Raw genomic sequence first — 22,406 nt, 5'->3', positions numbered from 1 at the left:
TGCCATGCGAATTTTTTTATTTTTATTTTTTGTATTAGAGTTGAACAAAAATTCATTTAGCTCGAAATTCAAAAAAAAAAAATGGATTTAAGTTGTTCGATTTAAAATTAGAGTTCGATTTATTTGCTTCAAACTGAATTATCGAGTTTTATTAAATAGAGTTCCTATCTGGATTTTTGAGTTTCTATAATTCTTACTATATCAATACATTTATATTTATAAAATGAGTAGGTCTATTGTGAGATGGTATCACGAATCTTTATCTGTGAGACATGTCAACCCTATCGATATTCACAGTAAAAAGTAATACTTTTAGCATAAAAATTAATTTTTTTTCATGAATGACCCAAATAAGAGATATGTATCACAAAATACGACTCGTATGACTGTCTCACACAAGTTTTTGCTCTCCACTCCAACCGAAAATATGGCCCAGCAAAATGTGGACAGGCCAGGCCCAAGACCGAACCAGCCCACAATTAAGAAGTGGCCTGTTTCCTGGCTCGGTTAAGCAGACATTTACGTTAAACCGGGGAGAGCTATGACTGTCTTGTTTCCAAGCAAACGAACGATGCAATGCAAGCAACCAGAGAGCCTACAAATTCGTCACACGACCACCGGCTTTGATTGTTGGCGGAATGAATGGTTTCCTAGATTATGATTTCACTTCAGATCATGACTGAAGATTTCAGTTGTTAAAAATGAGATCAAGCGGAATGTGTTATTGGTAGCAATCGACAAGGGTATCGGTGGCGTTCCGACTTGGGGAATTTCTGTTGCAATCCAGATATATTAATTTGAAATGAGTTTGTTGCTCAGCATTGATTCCAGCCAGGTTCGAAGTTTTCGCTATTGAGAGTAATTTTATTTGATTTTTTTTGTTTCAAACTCGTGGGAAATGGACGGAAAATTGTATTCTAGGGCGTCCGTGACCACCGCCACCGACGGAAGTCGATTGGGTATCAGTAGCGTCCCACGGAATCAGGATGCCGAGTCTTTGTTTCGGTCGAAACCCATTTCAGAAATCCGAAATGTTGAGGCTGCCACCAGGAAACAGATCCAGGACAAACGCGAGGAGCTCCGCCAACTGGTCGGGAATCGCTACCGTGATCTCATTGACTCTGCCGATTCCATAGTCCTTATGAAGTCATCCTGTGAGTCCATCACCGCCAACATTTCTACCGTACACAATGCTGTCCTCCACGCTCTCTCTCCCCCCTCCGATTCTCCCAAGTCGCCTTATGTCTCCTTTAACCCCGCCGGAGCTCGTAGTTATGGAATTGCCTGCCGCGTCAAGTACCTGGTAGACACCCCAGAAAACATTTGGGGCTGCCTCGACGAGTCCATGTTCCTTGAATCTTCTGCCCGTTACATTCGCGCAAAGCACGTTCATTTCAACTTGCTCAACTTAAAGGAAAACAAGAGTGTTCTCTCGAATTTCCCGTTGCTGCAGCACCAGTGGCAAATAGTTGAAGGTTTCAAAAGTCAGATATCGCAGAGGAGTCGTGAGAGATTGTTTGATCAGACCCTTAGTCTTGGAATCAAAGCTTATGCTGATGCATTGGCAGCTGTTGCTGTCATTGATGAACTAGAACCTGTACAGGTTTTGACTCTGTTTTTAGATTCGAGAAAATCGTGTATGTTCCAAAAGCTGGGTGCCTGTTGTCATAATTTCAATGCTGATAGCTCTGATTTAATATCAGTGTTCTGTGATGTTTTAAAGATAATTCAGGTTAGTGTAGGTCAAGTGGGAGAGTTATTTTTGCAAGTTTTGAATGACAAGCCTTTGTTCTATAAGACCATTTTGGATGCCCCTCCTGCTTCTCAGTTGTTTGGGGGAATACCGGACCCTGATGAGGAAGTGAGGCTTTGGAATTCATTCAGGGATAAGTTGGAGACTGATATGGTTCTACTAGTTGGGGATTTTATTTCCAAGACTTGTTCTGATTGGTTGAGGAATTGTGGTAAGGAGATCATGAGTAAGATTAATGGAAGATACTTGATTGATGTCATAGGCAGTGGGTACGAGCTTTCTTTGGCTGAGAAGTTGATTAGGGAGACTATGGATAGCAAGCAGGTTTTGGAAGGCAGTTTGGGGTGGCTGAAGAGTGTTTTTGGTTCTGAGATTGAGTTGCCATGGAAAAGAATCCGTGAGCTTGTCTTAGGTGGAGACTCGGACTTATGGGATGATATCTTTGAAGATGCTTTTGTTCAGAGGATGAAAACTATTATCGCCGTCAAGTTTGATGAATTAAGTGATGTCGATGTAGCAAAGTCAGTTCAGTCCATCTTGCAATCTCCTGGTGATCACACTGATTCTGAAGCTTACATCAACGGATATCGGGACTGTGGTGGGGTTTGGTTCATGAGGCCTGATGGTAAAAAGTCAAGTTCAAAATCACATCATTTCCAAGAAAATGATTTTTATAGATGTCTCAGTTCTTATTTTGGTCCTGAAGTCAGCCGAATCAAAGATATTGTGGACGGTCGCTGTCAGAGTGTTCTTGAAGATCTCCTCAGTTTCTTGGATAGTCCTAAGGCATCATGTAGGTTAAGAGATTTGGTTCCGCATGTGCAAAATAAGTGTTTTGATAGTCTATCAGCAATCTTATCACAGCTTAAGAAGGAGCTGGATCTGCTCTACTGTAACCTAGAAGACGAAAGAAAGGATGAGCAATCTGTGTCACCGCCTACAGTACATGTCGAGAGATCATTATTTATTGGGCGACTAAGCTCTGCGTTTCAGAAGCACTCTAAACACATCCCTGTGGTCCTCGGTTCACCTAGGTTATGGCCGATTGAATTTATGACTGACATTATTACTCCATCCGCAAATGCTTTTAAGCATGCTAGGGCAACCATCGACTCACCAAAGGTCGATAGTCCTCGGAAAACCATGCTTGATCCAAATAGAAAACATACTTCTCTTGCAACTGCTGCTTTGTTTGGACTAGATGACAGGTTGAGCCCACAACTTGAAGAATTCAGACAAACAAACCAAGACCTTTGTGTTAGAGCCTACAATTTGTGGATATCATGGGTTTCTGATGAACTTTTAAACATTTTCACTCAAAATCTCAAACAGGATGATGCCATGACATCAAGTGCTCCAGTCAGAGTAAGTGTTGTTTTTTTCTTGGAAACCTATTTTATTGTCTGCAAACCCCACCATCTTTATTCTTGTGACTTTTATTCTAGAGCGCTCAATGCATAAATATGGGCTCCCTTTTTTGCCATAGAGCACTTATATGCGATCAATTCAATTATTTCTGTTTCTTTCTTCTTCTTCTTCTTCTTCTTCTTCTTCTTCTTCTTTTCATTTTGCCCAGTTTTCATGATTATCTTTCAATTTCATGAAATTGAATGAAACATATGTTTCTTTAGGTAGATAGATTTAACAAGGACCAAAGAAATCTGACGTTTTTCTCTAATAATTATTTTGTAGGGTTGGGAGGAGACAGTAGTCAAGCAGCCAGAGCAGTCAAGTGAAGGCCAGTCAGAGATGAAGATATTTCTTCCTTCTATGCCTTCTCTATATGTGATCTCATTTTTATTTTATGCATGTGAAGAAGTTCATCGTGTAGGTGGACATGTTCTTGACAAGCAAGTGATGCAGAATTTCGCATCCAGATTATTGGATAAGGTATACAGTTTTCCTTTTATTGTTTCATATTCCCCTTCAATGACTGTGGCTTTAAACTCTTATGTTTTCATAATTGTTGTATTTATCTTTGGTAAGAAATCCGGTGAACTCTGCTGGAGGTCCTCTGCATATTGTGCTGACTTAGGCTGATGGTAAGCTAATGTATCTAGAGGGAGCTGGATCTAGAATTTAATTAATTTTGTGTTGCAAGGGTGTGTGAAAATTGCATCTTCTCCGTGGAGACATTTTTTGTTCTCAATTTTAGGTTTTGTAAATTAAATACATAAATGGATTTCTAAAAAAAATTTGGGATTGCAATGGAAATATTTCTTCTAGATCACTTTTTTGAAATTTTTCTTAGTATGCATGAACATAGTTTTTGTTTTGCTTTCCTAGGTTATTGGGATTTATGAAGATTTCCTTTTTCTTGATGCTACTGGATCTCAAGTTTCGGAGAAAGGGATTTTGCAAGTTCTATTGGATTTGAAATTTACTGCTGTCTGTTTATCTGGAGGTGATTTTCATGCAAATGAGGATTCATCTAAAATTTCAAGAGTCGTATCTCCCTTTAGAAGGAAACAGGAAGCTCAAACTAAGTCAGTTATAAGCGAACGAGTGAATCACTTGGTAAATCGTATTTCACAAAGACTGGATCCCATAGACTGGCTCACGTGAGTTCTTGGAAGTGGCTTTTATTCTTGAAGTGTTATAATTCATTAAGAATTTGACTTTGCATGACTGATGATAAAGTTTTTGTCAGAAAGTTCCCAGTTGTATATCTTAGCTGTTATGTGTTAACTCTAAACTTCTTTCATTAGTAATTTTGTTGGGAAAATTTTTTCATCACACTTCCCATTCATACTGTACCACACTTTTTTTGTAATTTTTTCTGCTGCTCTAATTAGTATGTAAGCTTTCTATAAAGGAGAAACTCCAAAAATGTTCCACCTACAAGCACAAATGTATAGAGAGCTCTCGATATTTTATCTATTTGTTTTTCTTGTTGACTGCTAATTGTTACAATGTGAATTTATATGTACGAACAAACCATAGACTAAGGCGGTGGTGATATTTTAGGAGTCCAATATTTCTTTTTTAGTCTAACCTGAATGTATATGCTGCTCTAAGTAAGCATGGTTACATTGGCTTCGGAGTGGTTACCATTTTGGATTTGTTTTATATGTGTTATTTCTCTGTCTCTTCCGTCTTGAATATTTTTATATTTTATGCTGCTAAATATGCTGTGCTGCTGTTTTATTTTCATTTCTGATTTATTTTTACATATCTAAGGTATGAGCCATATCTCTGGGAGAACAAGAGGCAGGCATACGTGAGACATGCTGTCCTCTTCGGGTTTTTTGTGCAACTTAATCGAATTCATGTGGACACCGTGCAAAAGCTTCCCTCTAATTCCGAATCAAACCTAATGCGCTGCTCAGCAGTACCTCGTTTTAAGTATCTTCCCATCAGGTGAGCACCATAGGAAAAAAAAAGTTCGGTTATGTTGTTTGTTAGTATGTTTTCATCAACCTTGAATAGGCTGGACATATTTTTTTGCTGAATCTTATATTGATTTATCATAACCTGTTTGACATTGTCGGCTTGGCTCCTTTTAAAATACTTGTCTTGTTTGCATGGTGAATGTTCTCAAGCTTTGCATTTGTTCTCCAGTGCTCCAGCATTGTCCGCAAAGAATGCTGACAGGGCATCTGTATCAACATCTCTGGATGATGTTTACTCCAGAAATTCATGGAGAAGTTACAAAAATGATGAAATATCTCGAAATAGCGATGATGAGAACTCGAGTTTAGGGGTGGCTGCACCATTTTTGAAGTCTTTCATGCAGGTATATAATTTATGTTCCTTGCAATTTCTATACATCTTATATTGTTTAATAATGCTTGGTAACCGAAACTCTGGTGTCACCAGTCATTTATGACTATATATCCATTGGTTAAAATCTGATTATGTGTCAGCTTTTCGCTGTCTGGTTCAATTTTGTAATATGTAGTTGTGAATTAGATATAACTACAAGCCTTTGTGCCCTCAATTATATCTTCAGGTTGGTAGCAGATTCGGGGAGAGCACACTGAAGTTGGGATCCATACTAACGGATGGGCAAGTGGGCAGGTTTGGTGACATATTACCTTCCCAAGCTGCTGGACTACTTTCATCATTCACCACTTCAAGATTAGATTCTTGATCCTCAAAACTACGAGAAGTTCTTGTATCTTTAACGTTCCTGTGTTGCATTTTTTGGAGATTAGCCATGGGATGAAGAAGGGGAGTATAAGATCACATGCACCACATTCGTGTACTGAGAATTCCTTGTCACGCACACGCACTTGAGAGGATAAACCACAAAATGAGAGCCTTTCACCCAATCCTCATCTCCTAAGTTGGGTAACATGATGCCTAAATTTGAAGTTCCCGCGACGAAATGCGTGACCAATTCACGTGAATTAGAATTGAATTGAAAGTGTCACTTAGTAATATAATGTTGGTGTGGGATGTGGTCTTTGTCCCATTTTTCTGACCAAAATATTTGGACCTTCTTATTCATTGGTCGATGTCCAACATTGATTGGGGGTGGGGCTTTTTGCGCCCATTTATTGTGAAAGTGAGGCAAATATAATCTTTTAAAGCAACAAAAGGAAAGTATTTAATAAGACCAAGTTCAATTCTGACATGATACTAATAGCAAATATTTTGTGTGATGATCTTACATATCTGTATTTTTTATGCCATGCCCCTGAGATCGGGGTTAGTCGGCACCGGCGTGCTCAAGGATAACATAATCGTCAAACAACAAGTCTCATAGTACAATATATACCAAAATCAGTTTATTTTTCATAATCAACAAAAAAAACCGTCATTACAACTTTAATACCAAAATAAACTAATTAAAAATGTTTCAATAATGCGGAAGTGATGAACCTAAATTAAGCTTTAAAATTTCTAGGATAACTCGAGATCTTCTATCATCCCCAAAATTGTTATTGCTCATCTTCATCCATTTGCTCTTCATTCTTATCTGGAGGGAGGAAGTAAGGGGTGAGTATTTTAGGAAATACTCAGCAAATGGGAGGTAGTTCGAGACATGAAGCAACATATACATATATTTGAATTCAAATTTTATATACCATATCATAACTTGAATAATAACGAATATACATACTTATAATCATAACATGTCATCACATATCATACTCATATAGCATACTTGTTTTGCACTGAAAGTCATCTCATTTCCAGGTTTCCTGATATCAGTCTCCTATATGTTAATCCTATAAGGAGTGAGGCTATGTCCAATATGTTTATCCTCCATGGAGTGAGATCGTACAATGGTTACCATCCCACCATATAAAAGTCATAGTTCAGAAATCTTTTCCCATACCAATCGAATCCTAACAATGCTTTGAACATATAATTTGACAAATCTTGAAGAAAACATACCGTGAACAAGAAATTATGCTCGAACAAACTTTCAAAAGAAAACTGAAGAGAGACTCGTACAAAAATTGTAATACAGCAAAAACTCAATTACGAAAGCATATATGCATAACAAAAGTACACTTCACGAAGGACAAGTGTGCAAATTATATTATATCAAAAACCCCCTTACCTTGAATAATTAGGCGATGGTAGGATTTTGAAACTAAGCCTGGATTTGGACTGCTGCAGAGTTTCGATACTCCGCACACTAAGAGAGCAAAGTCTCGAAAGTTCCTTGGGAGAACTAGAGAGAAAAATTCGAAAACGTGAAGGTGTGAATTTCGAATAGCATGGCTCTCCTATTTATAGGAGTTGACTGCTATCCTGATCGTGTCTTATCCTTGCGTTTGAATTTTTAAATTAAATCTTGAACGTAGTATAAATTATCATATCTTATCCATGATACTGGATAATTTCAAAATCTATATATCCATTCCTTGGATATATTTTCGAAATATTCGCCTATCGAAGCCTGCAAAATTTCGAATTTTTGTCTAATTCTTGATATTAGGTAGATCTTTTATTTTTCAGTACAATTAAATCCTTGCTCTCAAATCCCAAAAATCTCCTTTAGTAATTTCGAATTTTGTGGTAAATTATTCCAAAAATAATACTCTTGATTTTCCCTAAAATTGTGGTAGGCGAACTTTTAAATTTTCTCATGTCTTCATTTTTTTTATCGTGTAGATTTTTTCCTATCTCCATAATTTCGAAAATCCTAATTAAATACTCCAAGATTTCGAAATAAGGATCATATTATCATCTTACTTGATCTTTATCTAGGTATCAATATCATATCAAATCTTAGATCTTTATTGGGTATATTATTTATTTAATTTCTTAGATCTTGGTTTATTTATCTCAAAATTAGGTTTATCATCAAAATTCTTATCTCCAGGAAAAAAAATCGGGGTTTCACACTTGAGACGTGTTCCTAAACCATATTTACAAAAGAAAGTCGTATTTTAACATAAAAATGATATTTTTCCAGGTACCGAGTCGTCTCACAAAATTAAATAGTGAGACGGTGTCATAGAAATTTTTATGTTCAAATTGAAAAAAAGAACATTTAAAATTAAATAAATATGTTAGGTTGTTGTCAATGGAGATGTATTATGCAGGAGCCAAAACATCTCTATTACACAACAGCCAAAACCGAAATCTTTATGCAGAAGAATTATTTTTTTTTTAGAGAAGCACAGAAGAAGAATGATCTTAAACAAATCTAAACCAAAAAATATTTCAACCTGTTGGGTGCAATAATTGTCCTTGCTTGGTAGAGCAATCGAACCGTGGTGCTTGTGCTGCTGTGCGGTTTAAAAGATTTGAGCTGCACCATTACCACTAGCTATAGCTTTTGGTAAAGCGGCAATCGCTCGGTCCTACAATTGGTATCAGAGCCAAGGTCATGGGTTCGATTCCCATTGATTGCAAGGAGTGCAATTATTGGGAGGGAGATTGTTGGTGCAATAATTGTCCTTGCTTGGTAGAGCAATCGAACCGTGATGCTTGTGCTGCTGTGCGGTTTAAAAGATTTGAGTAGCACCATTACTACTAGCTATAGCTTTTGGTAAAGCGGTAAGCACTCGGTCCTACACAACCATTTATTACATTCTCTCTTAATGTATTGTTTTCGTCCAACCAATACATAATGAAAGTCTAAAAGTTTTGTTTTGACGTTCAAAACGTTTTTGGGCATTGTATGATTTAAACTATTTGTAGGATGTTTATATTTATTTATCTTTGCATTTAAAAACGTTGGATATCAAACCAATTCGAGATTAACGAAGCTGTTCCTTTTTATGAATCCCTACGAACAATCAACTAGAATCAATATCGTTCTTCAATAGTCAAATTCGATCTGTGGTCAAAGACTACACTCGTAATATAGATCGCACTAGAGATCTAAACGAAATTCTGTGTTGAAATTCAAGCGCCGGAATTTAGCAATTCCAACAACAATGCGGCGCCACTAATTCCAGCAGCAATGCGGCGGTGGCACACGACGGAGCTGTGGTGGTCTTGGTTGTGAGGTGGGTGACCGATTTTGTGAGCTGGAGATAGAGTTAAGGTAATCTTTGTGACTATTTCTTAAGTTGGGTTGATTGTATGTTTTACCAACTTTAAACACCATCTCAATATTACCATAATTAGTTTTCAAGTAGGATTCTTCAAGTTTCATTATTTAAAATTCTCATGTTTTTTCCACTCTTGAAAATACTATGTATAATTAAATAATTATTATCTCTTGATAATACATGATTTAATATAATTAAATAACTATTATTCAATTTAATTATTAGCTCTAGACTTCTCTAGAATATTCAATAAAAATCTTACATAGCATTCACCAATACTCAATTATTATTTAATACTAGTATTTAACATGTGCGATGCACGGGATGATATTGTTAAAAATTAGTAAAAATGAATAAATATTTAAATTAAAAATATATATAATCATAAAAAATAAAAATTATTTTTTCGCTAATTTTAAAAATCTTTCTTAAATAAAACGCATGTCAATTAATTTTTTTAGCTAATAATCACTATTATATATCAAGATTTTAGATTGTGTTAGCCTAAAACAATGACATGATGCTTATCGTGTTTAGTAAATTGATGTCGACTACCAACATTAATACATATTTAATTCTTTAATTTTCGAGAAGATAAATATTATTATTTTTTAACATGTGATTAAAAAAATATTTTTAAATCACATTCAATAAAGTTAATAAGAAATAATTTTTTAAAAATTCTGCAATTTCGTCTAAATCCACATTCAGAAACAATTTTGTGACATGACACGTGTTTGACACTCAATGTCCATTAGAAAACATTGTTGTAGTGATAACTTTTAACACTCAACCAATTTTATTTTTAGAGAAATTAAATAAAATAATTAAATATTATATTTTTTTAGTAAGTAATTTGGGCAGAAAATTACTTAAAATAACAAAATTTATTTTTGAATTATTTACCATCATGAGTGATACTGAACATTGCAATCATTTTTATTTTAAATTTATTTATACAATTTTTAATTAAATTGATTGATGTAATCATTGCAACATTTTTAATATAATTTATGTTTTCAATAGAGTTTAGTTTCAATTTGAGTAAAAAAAAATATATAATACATAAATTACATTTGAATATATATATATATATATATATATATATATATATATATATATATATATATATATATGAGTGCTGTTGAACATTGCAATCATTTGTTAAAATTTATTTATACCGTTTGTAATTAAAATTAAATATATCATATTAAGACAAATCATATCACAAATTAAATTGATTGACATAATCAACGCAAAAATTTTAATGTAGTTTATGTTTTCAATAGATCTTTGTATTTTTTTGGCAAATTCTTTGGATTCTGGCTTTGGTGTGTTGTGATGTCATGGAAATTTATATATATATTTGTAGATTATTATAAAAATTAATGTTAAATTAATAAATTGATTTCGGAGCACAAATTTTGAAGCATGATTCAAATTTCCAAAATTCGAATTTAAAATTTGAATAATATTTTGAATTTGGTTTATAATTCCTAGAATGAAATTAAATTTTTGGATTTGAAATCTAATTTATTTTTGTTTGTAATTTCTAGAAAAAGATTCAATTTTCAAGTTATTATATACACATATATTACTATACAGTTTTAATATTGAATTAAATATATTTAAACATTTATTATAATATATTTTATCACATTATTCGATAATTTCGTTTTTTAGAATGTCTATTTAGACGGGAAATTACTAAAAATAACAGACAACTCTGCTTTTATATATATATATATATATATATATATATATATATATATATATATATATATATATATATATAGATGTTCTAAATTAGGGGTGTCAATCGGGTGGGTTGGGTCGGGTTTCGGGTCGACCCGCGAAATTTTTTTAATTTATTTTCAACCCGAACCCAACCTGAACCCGAAGCAACCCGAAAATATATATATATATATATATATATATATATATATATATATATATATATAGAGATGTTCTAAATTAGGGGTGTCAATCGGGTGGGTGGGTCGGGTTTCGGGTCGACCCACGAATTTTTTTAATTTATTTTTCAACCCGAACCCAACCTGAACCCGAAGCAACCCGAAAACCCCCAACTCGAACACGAACCCGTATAATCCGACTCAACCGTCTAACCCGTTAACCCTAATTTTATTAATTTTTTTAAAAAATTAATGAAAAAAATAAAAAAAATAAAAAATAATAATAATATTTTAATTTAAATACATAATAACAAAATTTTCGATTTAAATTTGAAAGTTTAATCGTAGAAATTAAAAGTATATTTATTAAATCAAATAAATAATGTTAAAAAAATAAAAATATGAAAAATAAATATTAAATGATGAAAATTTATCATATAAATATACAATAAATTTTTGTTCAAACATACAATATATAAAAATATAGGTAATATTTTTTTTAAAAAAAGGTCGCGGGTTGACCCAACCCGAAACCCGCCTAACATGGCACTAATCCGAATCCACCCAACCCGAACCCAACCCGAACTCGAAAAATCCCAACCCGAACCTGATTTTTTTCGTGTTGGGTCGTGTCGGGTTGACGGGTCGCGTCGGGTTTTGACACCCCTATTCTAAATTCACTAATTAAATAATTATAAATTCATTATAACTCTTATTGATGATCGGACATTGTCGATATGATGAAAGTAAAGTACAAATCTCGTTCATATAATGACAAACGAAAATTTCGAATGAAAAAATTACCAATGATTGATTTTTTTTGTAGGTTTTTATGTTGGAACTTCCTAGACTAAATTAGACAGTTATACGCTTCTCACTTAATAAGCAATCATACTAACTTTCACAACTTCTAATAATGAAATCTATTTATAAACTCTTTTATAAGTAATACGTTTGATCCCCGTCAAACTAAAGATGTCAAATTTAACCTCTTGAATTAGACTATCTCAACGAGAACACAAAATCCAATATTTATGTGACCATCAATGTTTCATAGATAAAGCTAGTCGTGAATTCACAACTTCATGTGATTTAGAACAATTTTTGTTCTTATTCGGGCATACCATAATTAGCCTCATCTTTTTGATCAACTTCTTGATCAAGATTCAGAATTTAAGTTTGATTGCACCAATCAGATCATTGTAAGAGCTTCTAGTCGCATTGCTTCATGATCCCTATGTATCACTGATAGTGTCTGCAAAAAAACTAGTAAGTTATAGTTACCGTATAGTACGGTCCTTTCCCTCGTATATTCCGATCGAATCTGCAACCATTGGTATATCGAGATTTGCAAATGAATTTGATAGTGATGTGATGATCTTTGAGCAATAATAATGACATGATATGTTCAATTAAGGAAACACATTTCCATAATATTCATGTATTAGTTTGAACATAGATTCCTTGCATTATTAACTCGTCAGATCAGATAAAATATACACACATGTAGGTGAGCGGTGAATCCATGACTACAAAACATTGGCTCTTACATATTTCAAAACTACACCCAACCTCGTTACCTGATAACCCTCGATGGAGTCGGTAAACAGATCAAAATACATGCTAGTACGTAGAACATGCATGTTGTCTCTGGTCTAAGGATTAATGGTATACAACCATAACCGCGGGCTTATCCAATCTATAAGTGATAACCAATTGGAAAACCCCAGAGAGAGTTGTTCAGTGCCTCATCAAATGAGCACTCGTATGCATGAATGGACATCTCTATGCTCTTATCAATGAAACATGCCGTTTACATCATAAATACCGGTCTCAAGCTCGAACGATATTTATCATTTTTTTTTTACAAAGCTGAATCTATTTAAAACAAATTTAGAATATTCAGTACAATTCCTAATGAATTTTATGATCCACTAGACTCGTTGACCTCATGATACTTACAGTATAACAATGACTTTACCTATGCAACTTGCATAAATATACAGATAAAGTTAATGTCATAATTGGATAAAACCATCAATTTTATTAATATAAATATCGTTTTTACATAAAAGTCAATAAATTTCAATCACAAGTTGGTTCGCTGAACACCTACTATGATATTTTCAATTTCTCATAGGCAATATAGCATGTACATTTGATCCCATTATTCCTTAGAGGACTATAATCGACAATATATGAATGAAAAGCGCAGTGTAACTTCTTTTATTAGTTATGATCTCTATACGAAGAATTGTTTTCGCCTTGCACATTATTTACATTGTGATAGAACACCAGTTTAGTCGTTATTCTTGTAGTGACAAGGGAAAGTAAACCTGTTCATCAAGAAATATGGATTCGACTAAGGCGAAATATGAGCCACATGATACGACGATGCAATGTTCCCTACTTTTCTGGTATAGGTGGCAGCGATTCCTGTTCAAGAGGGTCAAGAGAGAGCATATTTGAGCATAGTTTCATTTAAAAAAAAATGACATACTAATAATATGTGAAGTGATTGGACCTCAGAACACCGCGACTGCTGACGCTTGATCGTTGTAAAATCGCCTTCTGTTGCCTTTAAACCACAGCTTCGAGTCTTTGTTTCCTCGACATGATATGAACGTCGAGATATAGTTTTTCTTGGTGCAGCAGGCAAAGTACGCCAAAGCCAAGAATCTGATGGAGATTTAGGCAAGGGTGGGAACTCATAGTGGCATTGATGAGTGTCTTCGAAAGTTAATTTTTCCCGCAGTATCTTTTCTAAAACCTCAGTAGCTTGTTTTTTCTCCACTAGTACATCTTCGGTCTTGGTTGAGTAAAGGTCAATATCATTTCTGTCAATCAAATATTCAACTATGGAGTCCCCGAATTCGTGAGCAAGGGGAAGACGTTTCTCTTCCCCATTCCTAGTATCCAACTTGTTGAAATCCTCAAGTGATGAATCTAATGTCTCTTTCATATCTGGGGATGGAATCTTTTTGGGGGATTCCACTTTATGAACAGTGTCTACGTATAGAGTTTTCTCGACAACAGGAGATTCTGAGTTTAATTCATTTGGACTTTCATTGCCAGCCAAAAACTCCCCGAAGGTTTTGCAGCCATTCTACGAAATCCGATGTCCTTAATATCGGCGTTCTTTGTTTCTTGAGCAATGATGAGGACTTCTTTCTCTTCAAGAAAGGACAAAGGTGCATCGAAATATGCCGATCCCTTTCGGCTGTGTAAATGGCTTTGATCATTTCTCAATCTATTCTTACTCTCATTAAGTTCAACTGTTTGGATTTTATCGATGGGTCTCGGTTCTGAAACATCAGATTTCAGCTGAAATGATAACAGAAAGGAACAATTGAGAAACAAAATAAATAAGCAAACCAAGTAGACTCGTATAGGCGGACGAAATTAGAGCTCAAAAAGATTTAGGAAAGGCGAATGCCATCCACGTATGGCCCTGCCCCCAAATCCTACACATGAGCCTTGAGGGAACGAGGGAAAGAAATTATAAGTCATTACCGCCTCTGTCTCACTGTAAGAACCAGATGATGAGGAACTAGGTTGCATTTTATACCCGGGAGATTGTGTTACTCGGGATCTCATGCTCATTGTAGGCAAAGGATTTAAACGGCAAAGGGAATTCTTGAAACAAAACCGAGGTAACAACCCACAAACTGAACGCAAATTTGGACGTTGACCATAGTTGCTCTCTTCATCGCTCTCTTCTTCTTGATCATCAAGATAATGGGAATAGCGCTTTGCAAAAGCAGGTCCGTAACGAAGGGAAGGCTGATCTTGCAAAAGTATTTTCTTTAATTGCTGTGGTTGTTCTTGAACTACGTGTTTTCTTGGTGCATAATGAGGCGCCTCTGATGTCATTGCTTTTGCCGCAGGCAGAAACCTATCCATCATAAACTCACGAGTTCGTGGATCCGTCGAAAAGCTTCCCGATGGTTTCAGCTTCACGTCTAGATTATCGAAGCCACTTACACCACTCATACTACAATTCAAGAAAAATGATTCGGTTCGTGAAAGTGTATCAAGTGCATCAGTAAATGCTTCATCACTATACCCCGACTCGGAACTCTCCTCCGCTGCTTTCTCTTTACCGTTCTCAAAATTCTTAGCATTTTCGTCAAGAAGCATTCCATCCTTGAAAAGTCGAGGTATTTCATCACTACCACTCGGAAAATGTTTTCGAGAATCATGCCGGCTAGCCTTCGGATCTCGTCCCGGAGGAGGAAGGTTTGGGGCAACTGGAGGCATCAAAAAAATTTGAGAGTTCTGTTTCCTCTCTTCCTTCGGTAGTCCCGGAGTCTGTTCCCATAGAAATGGGACAGACCCGGGATTACTAATAGGACCAGATTTCAGTTCTGGTGCACGAGAAGTTAGCCTATGAATACCCGAGAAAGAATGGTTGGTTTTCTTTCTCTCTTCTTTTTCTGAGTTCACTGTAGGCGAGTTTTTTCTTACTGATAAAAATGGTTGATTGAAATTCAACTGCTTCTCCTCCATCAGATGCACCCGAAAACATTAGATTTAGTTCCAAACTCGATGACTAAAAGATCCTCAAATTACCTTGTCCAAATCATCTCCAAGCAACACTGCAATTACTAAAAACCAAGAAATCAATTTTTCATGACAAAAAAACATTTTGAAGATACATTTCAATTAAACTAAGCCAAAAAATTATCATTTTCTCAATCTGTCTACCATGGTAGTATAAGATGCAGCAGTGTTTTATTCTACACCAACATGAATCAAATTAGGCACTTCGAAACCTTAATAAATTTTTTTTTCCAGCATAGTTATTAAAATGGAACCTACACCTTCATGATTAGTTACATTTACATTTCCGTGAGGACAGATATAGACCAAAAAAACAGGAAAAAACAAAATCAGATCACTTAAACTCCAACAAAATCTGAAGCAACCCAACTTCTTGTTTCAAGAAGCAAAATCAACTTAAAAGTAAGAACAGATAAAATTTGTGCCACTTGAAAATGATACAAGATTCTTGAAAAAAATACAATACTTACAGTCCAGAATCAAACTCCCGTATATGATATCCGGGCTTCAAATTTTTTGATAAAACCAACAACCCACCAAATAAAACAATGAAAAGAAAATATTTTAACCAAAACATATATCATCAATAAACAGAATAAAGACAAAAGCTTAAAGATTACGACACAGAAGATATGAAAATCAGGAGCAAAATTTCCTTTTTTATTATATAACCAAATAGGAATATTGGCACTTGATTGGCGCTAAGTTGATGTACGAGATGCTGATGCACCGCATATGAATTAAATGGATATTTATTGATGGGAGATGAAGAAGAACAAAAGGAAAGTGATGATTCGAAACCAACTGGTACGATTGATCACCTTGTTCAAAAGGTAAACATGGCTGCTTATCTTCTTCTGATAAATTGGCATTTTCTTGCGTGCCAAATTTGAGATATTGATGTAAACAACGGATTATAGCTCGAGGACCCCAGCACACTATATTTGCGGGCATAGATAATGCACTTGGCCTTCTTTAAATTTCTATTATTATTTGATATTTATCAGCTAAAGTATGTCTCTTGTAAAATGATCTCACGAATCTTTATCTGTGAAATAGACCAATCCTACCGATATTCACAATAAAAAGTAATATTTTATTATGAATAACCCAAATAAGATATCCGTCTCATAAAATACGATCCGTTAGACCGTCTCACAGTAAGTTTTTATCTTCTAACTAAACAAATAGAATAGTAATAATAAATAACATTAAAAATATAGTAATATTAAACATAAGAATAAATTATATATGGTGAATCCATCCACTGTGTGCTTTGTTTATAAAAATGGTGATAACTATTTAAAAAAATGCACATACCATAAGACCTTTAAAAAAAATTCAATTCATCTTATAAAACACATTAAATTATTATCGTTAAATATCTCGCATTGATTAAATTAAGGACAAAAACTTGTGTGAGACGGTCTTACGGGTCATATTTGTGAGACAGATCTCTTATTTGGATCATCCATCTAAAAGTATTACTTTTTATGCTAAGAGTATTATTTTTTATTGTGAATATAGATAGGGTTGACCCGTCTCACATATTAAAATCCGTGAGACGGTCTCACATGAAACTCATTCTAAATTAAGTCATTGTAATTTATATATGGACTTGGACAGTTTGTTTATTTGATGCATTGCATTTCGCACGTCATGATTTCATTTCATCAATTTTATTCCAAACACAACCTAAGTATTAACAGAGTTTTCAAATTCGCGAACATTGCCGATATGGACAAGCTTAAAAAACTATTAGGACTGGTTTATGATACCCAAAGTTACTTACCTCGTTTAATAATGTTGAATTTTATTATTTATTTATTTTGCTTTCGGACAGTCGTATGTTGTTGTTCATTTTTCATTCATATAACAATCTAATTTTTTTTTGGGAAATTTTGATGTTAAATTTGGGACCATTAAAAGTTTTGCAACTTGCCGTACTGACCATCTGTAGATGTTAGTTAGGAAATTTTAATTTAAGATTTAATCCTTTTCAAATGATGCTTAGCATCTAATTACATGAGAAAAAGTGAGACTTTGGAGTATTATTTTTATGACAAAAAATTGTGTGAGACGGTCTCACGGATCGTATTTTGTGATACGAATCTCTTATTTGAGTCATCCATGAAAAAAATATTACTTTTTATGCTAAGAATATTACTTTTTTATTGTGAATATCGATAAGGTTGACTCGTCTATAAAGATTCGCTGAGACCATTTCACAAGAGACCTACTCTTATTTTATTACAATCCTACAATTATTAGGTGGATTGTTGTCCTCTTAATACCTCATTCTTTGTATCTACCAGTCACACACTTGAATGATTAAGCCTCTAAAGAGAATATTATAGCAAATCTTCACTACAATAAATTACATTAGATTGAGACCTGGTAACGATATAGGAAGGGCCAATGATTACAGCTTTGATAGTTGGGTTTAATTAGTGAGATTAGTTGGTAAACAAAACTATAAAACTTCGAAAATTGAGACGACTCCATGAAATAAATTTATTTGAGTAAGTCTTTTACGAGACGTTCTCGTGGATCATGTCGATCTAGTCCATACTTGGAATAAAAAAATAATATTTTTGACATAAGAGTTGGATCAGATAAATTTGTCTCACAAAATTGATCCGTGAAACTGTCTTATATGAGTTTTATGTATTTATTTTGAAAAAAATGTATTTCACTAAATATTTTTTTTAATACCATAAATGAAGAATTTTAAATAAATATTAATCCCTACGAACTTTATTTAGAGCTTTGAACAGATAGGACATAGGTGGCTCTAGAATGTTTTCTGTGGATGATTTACAATGAGCATCCGATGCTTTATCTTAAATTTAATTTTTTTTTTTTATGTTAGATGAGCTTTAAGCTAGATTCACATATTTTTATTTGGCAAAAATTTGTCTGAGACGATCTCACGGGTCGTATTTGTTATTTGGGTCACCCATGAAAAAGTATTACTTTTTATGCTAAGAATATTATCTTTTATTGTGAATATGGGTAAGGTTGACACGTTTCACAGATTAGACGGTCTCACATGAGACTCACTTTTTTTGTTTTATAAGGAAGTATATGAAAAGATTTAATTTCATTTGTCATGTTAAATTATTAACTAGAAATATTCAAGTTATAAAAAAACTGGAAATAATAATAATAATTTCCCAATTTTTTAATATATATTTATCTAAGACAATGCTTCCTCTGGTGCAATGTAAGTTAAATTCACTATAATAAATTTTTTTTTGAAGTGACTATAATAATATATTTTTAGGCATAAATATTATCCATTTTCCTTCAAGTTTAAAAATTACATTATTGATTCTCAAAATAAATAAAAATTAAAATAGAATGACGGTTTGGTTGGTTAGAAATATTGGATAATAAATTAAATAAAATGATAAAAAATGATGTTAACGGATAAATAATTAATATGTTATATTTAGTTAATTTTGACCGTTAAAATTACTCTAAATAACAGTAAAATTAATTAAGACGTCATTTTGCAAATAACTAAAACGTCTCATTAAACATCTAACTCAAATTCGAAATTTGGACTTCATCATCCATTCATCCACTTTCTGCTTTAACCGAACAGTCACCATTTTCATCAGCCGTCTTTGATGGAGTCCAACTATCTATAACATGTTGTCATGCCCTTTCTTCAATGTATTTGATGTAGACCCTCATCCTAACTTTCTAAAGTGCATAGTTGGATTCATCCAGAATTGGTGGTGGTAGTGCCATGTTGACAATTGATAAGTCCATAATACTTTTTATCTATTAAAAAGAAAATCAGAATCTCACTTAGTAACGTCGAGTGTCTACTCTGATACCAAGGATGGTTATATGATATAAAATTACCATGCAATAAAGTGACTGTGAGTTTTAGAGTTGAGTATTATATTATGTGTGGTGTTGTAACATTTAACACAACATGTAATGGAATATTTCAACACAAAACCTTTACGTAAATAATAAAAGACACAAAGAATTATTGACTAGTAAACACACTTGTGTGGTGCATCAAGACAAAAGATTTACTAGAAAAACCTATTAGTTTATAAAATCAATACTATGAATAAAGAAAAACTAACTTCTTTAACAAAGTGATGGAGCAAAGTGTAACCAAAACACTTATCAAATAAAATAACCAAAACTATGTATGCATCGTTTGGGAAGCCGAAATTATGTTTGATGAAAAATCCATTAATCAACACTATGATTATATGTTGTGTCAACGTGTGTTCACACTCCACAGCAACACATCAACGTGCCTTGGCTTGAGCAATTGATCTCTTTGATGTAAATCTTCAATTCCTGTATTTGCTCTCCTGAAGTGATTTGATTTGAAAAATGATGTAAATCTTTGATTCGGCTGATGTGATTTGATTTGAAAAATGATTTGACAGATGAATTTCAAATGACATTCGTATTGTGTGTATTTGAAATTTTCATAATTACTATTGAAATTGCATAACATTATATAAATTGGATTTAAAATTCATTTCAATTTTGTCCATCCAAGCAAATTATTGAATTCGAAAGTCACCATTCAAATCCAACAATCTAAGCACAACCTGAAGCATTTCTTGACGGTGTAGATCTTTAATGACAATTTTTTCCTCTACATATTTAGTGTAATATATATGGGTTAATGGTAATGGGTCGCTCATGAGTGCCGACCCGACCCGACCCAAACAATTCAAATTGGTACTTTGAATTTATGGAGGGAGTGGTTATTTTTCTAAACAACTTCCCTAATCCTACTCTACAATATTTTGATGATATACAAAAGGGCTGAGACTTAGTTCTTCAAGATTATTGAAACAAAATCATATCACAATTGTTAAGCATTTGGATTGTGAAATATCGATTCCCTTCCATTCGTATTGGCGTCGTGACATTAAAGTGTATTAATGTATCCGGAACAAGGTTAATAATTCAACTACAAAGATCCTAAATCAAAGTATGAATTTATTCGATAATCATATACGAGATTCGAGTGTATGATTTCCGTCATTTAGCATTATAATATCCCAATTTTCAGGCTTGACCCCCACTCCATCTCTTTGTACAATGTTTGAGAATCTAATATACGTATTGGAGTCTGCCTAACCCATTGGTTGATTGTTGGTTTTTTCTCGAGGAAAAAAACCAACTATTAACTCCATTGCAGAAAACCAGATCAAAAATAGAGAAGGGAGCCAAGTATAACAATCTCTCAATAGTAAAAAGAGAAGACCTTTAAAAGGATTATGATAAACTTAAGTTTTCACTAGTAACCCAAAGCTTCGAACAACCTGTAGACGTTTAAAACATTTAGGTGTAGGTTCTAATTTTTGCTTCGCTGTGGGAACTTGGTAATCAATGTTTTTTTTTCACATTTTCCCTTCCATGAATGCAGTTTCATGAGTGCCCAGAGAGAGCAACCAAGAACGTGATCAAAGAAACGGATGTGAACCCGGTTACCGAAGAAAATCAAACACGAACTAGAGTCGCGCCCTCGATTCTAAGAACAACATGATTTTTTTAACCCCCGATTTTTTTTGAAAAGAAGATAATTTTATTAATTGGAAGAGTTATTACAATCCTCTTACATAGCATCAACAATAAAGTCTGGTATTGAGGTCCAGACTATGGGACGAGCATGAAAACAAGATTGCCTAGCTAGATTGTGGGCAACTTTGTTTGCTTGTCTACAGGTGAAACAGACCTTATAAGATGGTCTTTGACAAAGAATTTTTCGGCACGCGGATATGATGTTACCAAATTCCGAGTCGTCTTCTCTATGAGAGTCAATTGCGTCGACTACTAATTTGGAATCTGATTCAAAGATGACTTCTTGGAGTCCCATGCCTTCAATCCAACTAAGCGCCTCCTTGAGTGTCTAGCTTCTGCTTCTTTGATTCCCACTAGGCCCAGAAATGCATTGGTTCTAGCTGATATAAAGGAGCCGGTTGAGTCTTGGAGTGCCATACCCATTCCTGTAGTTCTCAAGTCGTACTGTATAGTCGCGTCTATGTTACATTTGAGCGCAGGTGCTTGTGGTTTCTGCCAGTTAAGCGTCTGACTTGTTGTTTCGTGTCTGCTGTCACTTGAGTTCCCATTGCTACGCACACCTCTCCAATCTGATAGAAACTTCAATGCTGGTTCAATTACTTGGGTTGCTGACTGTGAGTTCCTATTCCACAACATGTCATTTCTTGCTCTCCATATTCTCCATAAAACCATAGTAATTTTGTCTATGACAGGTTCGGGAGTGTTGCTGATAATTTGAAAGAACCATTGCACAAAACCTTCCGCTTCATTTGCACAGGAAAGCACGAGGTTCCATAAGCTAAGTTTTTCCCAGAAATACATTCATGCAGTAAGATGGTAGAGCTTGGGCCACCGCCTTGATCATGATTTCTCGGCCTGCTTTGGAAAGAAACTTGCCTCTCCAGCTTTAAATCCTCTGCCAGAGTCTGTCCTTAATGCATCTGAATATATCTTTCTTATTTCTTCCGATGAGCGAGGGGAGCCCAAGGTATTTGCCTGAACGCAGATCATTTGTAATTCCAAAGATATTAGCTAACAAATGTTGTTGTTCTTGGTTCACATTGCCACTAAACATGATTCCAGATTTTGTGAAATTGATAGCCTGGCCTGAAGCTTCTTCGTACTCACGTAAGAGCTGCTTCATAGTCTCGCACTCATCCT

General features: G+C 34.3%; 3 protein-coding genes across 7 annotated transcripts; 1 reads left to right on the top strand and 2 right to left on the bottom strand.

Annotated features, from left to right (window-relative positions):
- The first annotated feature begins 524 nt into the window (after positions 1 to 524).
- On the top strand, positions 525 to 6,259 carry LOC140804292 (conserved oligomeric Golgi complex subunit 1-like). 2 transcript variants are annotated; one of them, XM_073160189.1, is made up of 7 exons: positions 525 to 835; positions 922 to 3,118; positions 3,446 to 3,643; positions 4,040 to 4,314; positions 4,934 to 5,113; positions 5,315 to 5,489; positions 5,706 to 6,258. In XM_073160189.1, exons 2-7 carry the CDS (start codon positions 1,142 to 1,144, stop codon positions 5,844 to 5,846), a joined length of 2,946 nt encoding a protein of 981 aa, XP_073016290.1. In that variant the 5' UTR covers positions 525 to 835; positions 922 to 1,141; the 3' UTR covers positions 5,847 to 6,258. The 2 variants fall into 2 exon arrangements, with proteins under 2 accessions (XP_073016290.1, XP_073016289.1); XM_073160188.1 differs by having other exon boundaries at positions 525 to 3,118; positions 5,706 to 6,259.
- A 7,069-nt stretch (positions 6,260 to 13,328) lies between these two features.
- Positions 13,329 to 16,591, bottom strand: LOC140804363 (uncharacterized). 4 transcript variants are annotated; one of them, XM_073160335.1, is made up of 4 exons: positions 16,514 to 16,591; positions 14,643 to 15,727; positions 13,654 to 14,453; positions 13,329 to 13,565 (listed from the first exon to the last, which is right to left on the bottom strand). In XM_073160335.1, the coding sequence occupies exons 2-3, from the start codon at positions 15,636 to 15,638 to the stop codon at positions 14,178 to 14,180; spliced, it is 1,272 nt and encodes a 423-aa protein (XP_073016436.1). In that variant the 5' UTR covers positions 15,639 to 15,727; positions 16,514 to 16,591; the 3' UTR covers positions 13,329 to 13,565; positions 13,654 to 14,177. The 4 variants fall into 4 exon arrangements, with proteins under 4 accessions (XP_073016436.1, XP_073016434.1, XP_073016435.1 ...); XM_073160333.1 differs by having other exon boundaries at positions 14,643 to 15,736; positions 16,163 to 16,582; XM_073160334.1 differs by having other exon boundaries at positions 16,163 to 16,582.
- A 4,927-nt stretch (positions 16,592 to 21,518) lies between these two features.
- On the bottom strand, positions 21,519 to 22,067 carry LOC140805350 (uncharacterized). Its single transcript, XM_073161626.1, has one exon. It carries the CDS (start codon positions 22,065 to 22,067, stop codon positions 21,519 to 21,521), a length of 549 nt encoding a protein of 182 aa, XP_073017727.1.
- Positions 22,068 to 22,406: the final 339 nt, after the last annotated feature.

Source organism: Primulina eburnea, chromosome 11 (assembly GCF_022965805.1).
Source record: "Primulina eburnea isolate SZY01 chromosome 11, ASM2296580v1, whole genome shotgun sequence".
Lineage (NCBI taxonomy): Eukaryota > Viridiplantae > Streptophyta > Magnoliopsida > Lamiales > Gesneriaceae > Primulina > Primulina eburnea.
This window is presented reverse-complemented; position numbering and strand designations above follow the sequence as displayed.